The following is an 8,674-nucleotide window of genomic DNA, read 5'->3' on the forward strand; positions in this document are numbered from 1 at the left end:
TTTCAGTTCTCCTACTGGCCACTCCATTGCAACTGAGAACCAAGAATAACTGATCCTATATAACTTAGTTTCAGAAAGTTGAGGAGGAACACATTCTTTTACTTAGCTTTTTGTTTTTAAACATAATTTTATCCCACTGCATTACTGACAGGGTGCATATAGTCAAATGACTTAGTGTTTTATATGTAATCTTGGTTTTGCAGAGGCAAACTCCAGGTGTCAAACACCAATAAAAATGAAGCCAAATATTGAACCTCCTGAGAATGTGGAATGGAGTGGTGCTGAAGCCTCAATGTTCAGAGTTCTTATTGGCACTTACTATGATAATTTTTGTGCCATTGCTAGGTTGATTGGGACCAAAACATGTAGACAGGTAAGAATATCAGATGGAAATCATTAATAAATGTACAATTTTCCCAAGCAGGTCATTGCCTTCACCTAAAAGAATATTTACTGTTAACCTTGATTATTTTAAGAGTCCTGAAAAATGGCAACTTTTAAATTTAAGTGTTATCGAAGTGTATACTTTAAGGCTAGGTGCAGGAAAATGAAAACTATGTATAGATTTAAATGTATAAAATTTTAGAGTTCTGACATAGCTGTGATAGCACGACAGCCACCCCAGGAACAAACTGCTTAAATAAGACTTGCCTCATGGCCATTTAACTGCTGTCTCTTGCCAGGTCTATGAGTTTAGAGTAAAGGAATCTAGTATTATAGCTCCAGTTCCTGCTGAGGATGTTGATACGCCTCCAAGGAAGAAAAAAAGGAAACACCGGTAAGTGCGTTACATCGTAGTTTTAAAACTGTAGGAAACAGGTTCAGTACCCTTTATCTTTCTGGGCAGGAGTGTAAAGAGCTTCTGGCTTCTCAAAGTCTCTAGTACCAGCTGCTTATGGCAGTTGCTTTTTGCTGCCACATATACAATTATTTTTATAAAATCAACAGGTAGACTGTCAGACTTAGGATTGAGAAGTGTGATAAATGACTTTTCTCAGTGAACTTTTTGAAAACACAAAGTGGACTGACATTAATAGACTGAAAAGTGTGTTTTGTCACACTGCTTATTTTGGGTAAAATGAAAAATTTTTGGTTCAGCTTCCCTACTGAGTACTATTATTTATATGTTAAAGGCAGTTGAGGCTTCATAATGTATTTAATATGTATCAGTCCCTCAATGAGATTAAGCTCAATTTTTCATTTGAGGGCTCTGAATTCTCTCCATGGTAAATACCACCGGGAAGTATGGTACTGGTTTGCTTTAATTGGCTAATCTCCTTTAAAACTGAACGGTTCGTGCTAACTTCTAAGATATAGACTATGTGGGATATGATAGTGGTGAAAAACAAGTGAAATTTTTCAACATGAGTATGCTGTTATAAGAAATGGCTTTTAACCTAGGGTATCTGAAGAATCAAAAAAAAAAAAAAAAAAGCCTAATCAGAGTGAGCAGCCAACCTTGCTATGTTTACACTGGTTTGTTTTAATCCCCCTCCCAACCCCCCCCCCCCAAAAAAAAAAAAAACCATAGGGCCAACATAATTCAGTATGCAAGAACTTGAATTCATAAGCTTTCGCCAGCAGGAATTTAGCCCAGAGCAGATGGCAGCACATTTTTGGAGAGGGTCCTCACCATAGTTCACTCTGATGATTGATAGTGATGGAGATGGGAGAACATACAAGATGGCAGAGCTATGAGAAGGAAAGTGCTGATCAGGTGCAATGCACCTTAACCTCACATGGGGTCAAGACAACACCCCCCCCCCCCCCCCCCCGGCTAAGATTAGCCAGCTCAGTGGAAAATGTGTGAAACAACTGGGAAATCTCAGGCTGTTATAGGATGTTACAGAAGTGATCTGTTGGTTTTTTTCCCCTTAAAGTTGCACAGTGGAATGTGGGTTTAATTTTCTGTAAAATGTTTTCAGCGTCAGCTTGTCTTAAGAACCGTTTTGATCAGATAGCACTAACCTAGGTGGTAGATGACTCTCCTATGAACACTTGCTAGTCTGGTTACACAGAGAATTTCCATTTCAGTAATTTTGTGTGGGGTTTGTAGTCAGAATTGTAACTCCCCAGCTCCAGCAAAGGAGGAGTATCCTGTCAACTTTCTTGTGTTTGTGTTGTGTTTTTTTTTTGTGTTTTTGCAGGTTGTGGGCTGCACATTGCAGAAAGATACAACTGAAAAAGGGTTAGCATCTTTCCATTTAACTTTATCCTTACTTTAAGCATTTCTACTTCGGTTTTTAATTGTTTTTAGGGCCTCACCATGGGGAGTCTGTTGTGCCACAACGAACTGACATGTAGTAAATGGATAGTCACACTATCAGGGTTTAGGATATTGCTGTTTATTAAAGAAAACAAAAATTGAGAGAGCTAAAGTTATAATCCTTTAGATACTACACTATTGTATTTCCCATAATCTAAACTAATGGGATGGAGAGAGGTAGTGTTTGTGTTAAAGGGAAATGGCTTTGGAAAAATGGCTGAGATGTGGTGGACAATTAATGCTTCTGAGTTCATGGGGGTTGGGAAATATTAACATTTCCTAATTTTTGCCATCACTTTGTAAACAGGAATACGTGTAACGTTGTAAATACAGTAAAGAAAATCCAGCTAAGCTGCAGAGGATAGAGGGAAGATTTCCACTTGATAATTATACATAATAGTTTTGCAGTTCCCTGGCTCAATTGCTTTTCATACTAATATCTTTATTCAGATGGCTCCTCTAACCATGTTTACAACTATCAACCCTGTGATCATCCACGTCAGCCTTGTGACAGTTCTTGCCCATGCGTGATTGCTCAAAACTTTTGTGAGAAGTTTTGTCAGTGTAGCTCAGAATGTAAGTATGTTATCCTTGTGCACTGTCATGCCCATTGTAATAGGATGAGCATCAAATACGTTTTTTAGTAAGAAAATTTGAAGCATTCATTCAACAAATATTTATTGAGTGCTAATTTTTAATAAAAGTATGTATTTTTACACTTTTTTACTTTACTCATGAGGTCATCTTCAGGAAAATCTCACTTAAGGAACATTGAGCTTCTAAAGCCATTTTGCATGCTGGGCAAACCTGTCTTGAAAGAAGGGGCCTTTCTTTTTTTTTTTCCCTCCTCTCCCTTAACCATTTAAAGCAGAGATCATAATAAAGCTGGTATAGTGTTAGGGGCATCCAGAAAAAAACAACAAACAAACCACAAGATAATTAAACATTCAGATGTGATTGTGAAGGAATGACTTTTATTTGTCTTTAGAATTTTAAAATGTATTCTTTTAGGGCAAAGAATTAACATAAACATTTTGTGGAGCCACATACATAAATAGTTCCTAATAAAGAAATTTTCTGTGGAGCAATTAATAGAGAACTAATTCTTGTTCTGTACTAACATACCTCTCTCCTTTTCCTGCCCTTTCTGAAGGCCAAAACCGATTCCCTGGGTGCCGCTGTAAAGCACAATGCAACACTAAACAGTGCCCCTGCTATCTGGCTGTCCGAGAGTGTGATCCAGACCTCTGTCTGACTTGTGGGGCTGCTGATCACTGGGATAGTAAAAATGTGTCCTGCAAGAACTGCAGCATTCAGAGGGGATCCAAAAAGGTAGGTGTCATTCTCCTTATCACATTGGCTTTTTAAAAAATATTACGTGTGTGAAAAGTAACACACTTGGAAGAGCAGCCATGGTGTGTGCCTTCCTTTAAAAAACTTAATCCTTATGGTCAGTTTGATCTTCCTTTCCCCTTAGATTTGGAAACTACATGTAGGTAGTGTTATTCTCTAGAAGAGGGAATTGTGGAGCAGAAGAAATTCAAGTAAATAATTGCCACTTTGTATCTTTATTTACGTTTATTAGAAAGAGGAATTTGGTTATCTTAGCATAGGAACTTCCTAGTTGTATTTACAATGTCCTGACTTAAGGAGCAATTACTGTCATTCTGCCTTATTAGTTTGCATTTGTGAATTCCTGAGCCATTATTATCCATTTATGTTGAAATTACTGAAAAAGTTAAAGTTGGGGAAAATAACACTACTTATTGGGTGATTTTGGGGGCTCTGATGGCTTTGAGCAGGTTTTTCAGGTTATGACAGATTTGTTCATTTAGTTTATTATACCACATAGTCACTTGGCAGCGTTAGGTTTCTAAGGTGGTTGGCCTTCAGAACAGCTATAATGCATTCAATTTCTAAAGTCTCTAATTTTACCTTTCATGGATTTAGTGGTATTTGTGTACTTGCACACTCCTCCTAAGATAGCTCAGCTCTCAGGAGAGGGGATAAATTTCACTTAAATTTTACTAAACTCAGTTTACTTTTGATCAACTAGCACTTAATAAGCACCTACTAAGTATACTAATTGCAGGAGATGGAGGCATCAGTTGATCAGATGGCCTTCTCTAGGAATTGAGCCACAGAGCTGGTAGGAATAAGTATTTGGCCCAGCCTACCAAAATCTGAATTTGCTCTCTTGAGGAGTTATTGTTTCTCCAGTAGGTGAGTGTTACATGATAGTTTAGGCAAATTCATTGGTGTTTAGCTTGGCAGGAAGATCCATCAGTATTCAAATATAGGTGTTAAAACATTAGAAAAGAAAAGCTAGGTAGAAACAGATATAGGAAATTCTTTGAAATTGTACTATACGTCTTGGATTGCCAGGATGCTAGTTCTGTTCTTGTAGATACTGTGCTGTTGACAGTAGAGATGGAGGATCAAATTTAACAAAATGACTGCATAGGACAAGAATAATTGGCTCAATATTGGAAGGCGTTTATAAGAACTAGGGGAATTGTGATACATTCATTAGAAAATCTAGCAAGAGAAAGGGAAGCCAGTTCTGTTTTAGTCATTTTGAATTTAGGATAGGTGCACTTAACCTCTCAACGAACTTAAAAAAAATTTCAATAATTAATTTCTTTCATAATCCTATATATCTTATACCTTTAAAAACTGCTCTGAAACTGTTACTGAAACTGAACTGGCTTCACCACTGTGACAAGTTCCTGATTTAGGGCAGAAGAATACGTGACAGCAGCTTGGATCCAACTGGAACATTTTAGGCAAATGATTGGATTTAGGCAAAACCACTGGTGACAGAGCAATTTTAGTAGCTTACTTGGAATAGCTCCCAAACTACAAGGAATATTTTCTCCAGCATGTGACCTTTGTTGTATAAATAATTTTGAAAAAAATAAAACCTGTCCATCTTTGTATTCATATTGCCTTTATTGTTCTCCATTTTTATTGCTGTACTAGAAAAATAGTTCTATCAAATTTAGTTTCTTCCAACACTTTTTGTAATTTTTTTATATTTATATTTCTATTGGACTTTCCTCTGATAGAGGAAAGTTAAAGAAAAATACCACTTGGTATTGAGGTAGCCAGAGAAGATTGATGTCAGGTGAGCCTGTCTGTTTTGCTTCTGAGGGGTCAGTGGAGCACTGCAGGACCTGACCTCTCCATTACATGGATTCACGCTCAACTTTGTCATTTTGTAATTATCAAGCTTGGTCATTCCTTCTCCTTCTATTCCATGCCTTAATTTGGAGTGCTTATTTCTTACTCTCTGATTTGGAGGATAATAATTATCATGTCCTGTTCAAGGCATTTGAGCTTTCCTTGTAATTTTGATTATAAGGCTCTGGTTTCCTCTTTAGCATTTACTGCTGGCACCATCTGATGTGGCAGGTTGGGGAATTTTCATCAAAGATCCTGTGCAAAAGAATGAGTTCATCTCTGAATACTGTGGTGAGGTAAGGCAAGTCCATAAATTAGTTTTATGGCAAGGATGAAGTCCATACCTTTCCTTATTACATATTATTAAGTCACTTTTAGGCTTGTGGAGTGTTTTGTTCCTATAAACACCAGCGTTCAAGGTTTCAGTACCATTTCAAGCCAAAAGGCATCACTGTCAAATTAAATACAGTCCAGGGGTAAGATGCTACCATGTTAGCACCCTGGTAGCAAAGATAAGTAGGGAAAAATTGTGGGGTTACAAGATAAAGCACCCCACCCCCCAGTGTCAGCCTATAACTCTATGAAAAGAACTTAGGTGATCTTATCTATGTCTTTCCTTTTAGATTATTTCTCAGGATGAGGCAGACAGAAGAGGAAAGGTTTATGATAAGTACATGTGCAGCTTTCTCTTCAACTTGAATAATGGTACGTTTAGTCGCATAATGTAACTCTTCTGTTGGATTTTCAATATTCTTTAAGCTTGACTAGGTGCCAGCTACATGCCACAGACGCTGGGGATACAAGTACCCTTCTATTATGATACAAATGTACTCAAGGTTATTTGGGAGGGAGGAGGGAAGTCAGTACAAGATGGTACTTGAAGTTGAAGAGGGTTGAAGACAGTATCTTCCTGTGTGAGGAACAGAGAACAGAAGAAAGGCACTGGAAGAATGCCTTTCTTTTCATGCTGCCCAAAAGATGTAGGTCTGAAATGGGGGATCAGGAGGTACCTCCAGGGCAGGAAAGACACTGTTAAATTTGTTAGAGGGATCTTATATGAAAATTATATTAGCCAAGAAAAATCAAGGTGGCTAATAGGCCACCTTGTCTTTTACAATTAATACTTTATATATGGAGGGACAGGGGATAGGGAATCAGGATTAAGTGATCTGCCCAGGGTAACTTAGTGTCGTAATTAAATTATCTCATTTTATCCTCAAAACAATCCTGAGGTTACATCATTTTATAGTTGAGAAAAAGCTGAAAGAGTCCAAGCTGAGTCTCCTGTGCTGCCCCTCTGAATTCTGGCATTCTAAGCACATTTCAATGTTGGGTTTTAAGGGCCTGAGACATTCAAGAGTTTGGTACAATCCTGAAAGGAGGAAGAATTTGTTTAATGCTTTCATGTGCGAAGAGCATCTTGTGCATTTAAAATTATTTGTTGAAGAAAAATTGTTTTAAACTTATTTATCTTTTCTAGATTTTGTGGTGGATGCAACCCGCAAGGGTAACAAAATTCGTTTTGCAAATCATTCAGTAAATCCCAACTGCTATGCAAAAGGTAGGTGTCACCCAAGTCAGATGCTAAGTCAGTTGGGCTGCAGAGATTTATATGCCCAGGAGTAGTTGTCAATCAAATGTTTAATGTGTATAAGAGTCATATTAACCATCCTGTGGCTGTGCTATTCCCATACTAACTGCTCGCTGACTTGGGTCTGTGTGTCTTTTTCCAGTTATGATGGTTAACGGTGATCACAGGATAGGTATTTTTGCTAAGAGAGCCATCCAGACTGGTGAAGAGCTGTTTTTTGACTACAGGTTGGTAAAATGCATATTTCTAGCGTGAGCGTTGGGTTTTTCCTAATGAAACCTGAGCTAATAGTACACAGAGCTTTCTTTCATTTCTTTTTGTTCTGACTCGGGGGTGCTTGGAAGAAATTATCCGTGACTGCTCAGCCAATTTTTGAAGCCCCAGCAGAGAAAGGCAACAAAATAGATCTGGGTGGGAAGAGTAACAAAAGTTTTTTTTTTTTTTTTTTTTTTTTTAAAGCAAGTGAATAATAATTTATGATTCAAAATGTTGAAGTGAAATCATTTTGATTTTTGAAGACTGATCAGTGAACCAAACTCCTGGGGTTTATAGAAATTAGGAGCAGGATCCCTGGATACACACAATGTATGTAGGCTGAGGAGATAAGAACATATGGTGCGTAGTTTTTTGGGTTCATGTTCTTTTAGGCATTCCTATCTCTTCATTTCAGATTGAATAAGAACGATCTTAAAAGGATCAAGGATTCTAGTCCAGAGTCCTCACTTTCACTATGTATTCCTTTTAAGGCCTGACATAAAAAGGCATAGGCACAGTGAGGAAAGGACAAATTAAAATAGGCAGTATTACCAGTTCGTAGAATTTGCTGGAAAGGCAAAGCTTAGCTCAGCTAAGTTTGTTTGGTTAAGAAGTCTCTCCCCCCCACCCCAACCTTTTCTATCTCAATTCCTAAAATTATTGTGGGTGCATCTAAGTGTAGTTCTTGCATCCTACTAATATGCAAATGTGGCTCTGTTGTGTTTTTGCACTGTTTATTTATCCTGTCCAACTTTATATTTAATATAAACCATATATTTATATGGTTATCACCATATGGGCCAAGAGATAACTCTTTTCTGATTTTATTTCAGATATAGCCAGGCTGATGCCCTGAAGTATGTGGGCATTGAACGAGAAATGGAAATCCCTTGATATCATCAGCTACCTCCTCTTTAAAACAGCTGCCTTATTTTCAGGAATTTCTAGTACTGTGGGCAATTTTAGAAAAATAAAATGCAATTTGAAATTCTGAATTTGCAAAGTACTGTAAGAGTAATTTATAGTAATGAGTTTAAAAATCAACTTTTTATTGCCTTCTCACCAGCTGCAAAGTGTTTTGTACCAGTGAACTTTTGCAATAATGCAGTGTGGTACATTTTTCAACCTTGAATAAAGGATACTTGAACTTCTCTTTGTTGCTGAGTTATCATACAATTTTATCCAGTGAAAGAAATTCTTTCTTTAGTCTTCCCCTGAATCCAAAATGTTAAATGGTTAAAAAGTTAAATTACAAACCTGGATTTCCCTTGTTTCAAGTGCATTGAGTCAGTCATCTCTTTAATCATTTTGTTCAAGTTCACTGGGTACTCAACAATGCTTGGAAAGCCCCAACTGACAGGTGGACTCACCTGAAACTC

At 37.4% G+C, this 8,674-nt stretch overlaps 1 protein-coding gene across 11 annotated transcripts in view; it reads left to right on the forward strand.

The window, feature by feature from the left end:
* EZH2 (enhancer of zeste 2 polycomb repressive complex 2 subunit) overlaps positions 1-8,446 on the forward strand; it is a 104,051-nt gene extending 95,605 nt beyond the window's left edge. For 7 of the 11 annotated variants that reach the window (XM_072652420.1, XM_072652421.1, XM_072652422.1 and 4 more), the window contains 10 exons: positions 204-373; positions 684-778; positions 2,148-2,188; positions 2,717-2,842; positions 3,420-3,598; positions 5,650-5,745; positions 6,073-6,154; positions 6,930-7,010; positions 7,183-7,267; positions 8,129-8,446. In XM_072652420.1, the coding sequence (XP_072508521.1) occupies positions 204-373; positions 684-778; positions 2,148-2,188; positions 2,717-2,842; positions 3,420-3,598; positions 5,650-5,745; positions 6,073-6,154; positions 6,930-7,010; positions 7,183-7,267; positions 8,129-8,189 (1,016 nt within the window). In that variant the 3' untranslated portion in view covers positions 8,190-8,446. The remainder of the gene's footprint in view (positions 1-203; positions 374-683; positions 779-2,147; positions 2,189-2,716; positions 2,843-3,419; positions 3,599-5,649; positions 5,746-6,072; positions 6,155-6,929; positions 7,011-7,182; positions 7,268-8,128) is intronic. The other 4 variants (XM_072652425.1, XM_072652426.1, XM_072652427.1 and 1 more) reach the window with 1 other exon arrangement.
* Positions 8,447-8,674: the final 228 nt, after the last annotated feature.

Source organism: Notamacropus eugenii, chromosome 3 (assembly GCF_028372415.1).
Source record: "Notamacropus eugenii isolate mMacEug1 chromosome 3, mMacEug1.pri_v2, whole genome shotgun sequence".
Classification (NCBI taxonomy): domain Eukaryota; kingdom Metazoa; phylum Chordata; class Mammalia; order Diprotodontia; family Macropodidae; genus Notamacropus; species Notamacropus eugenii.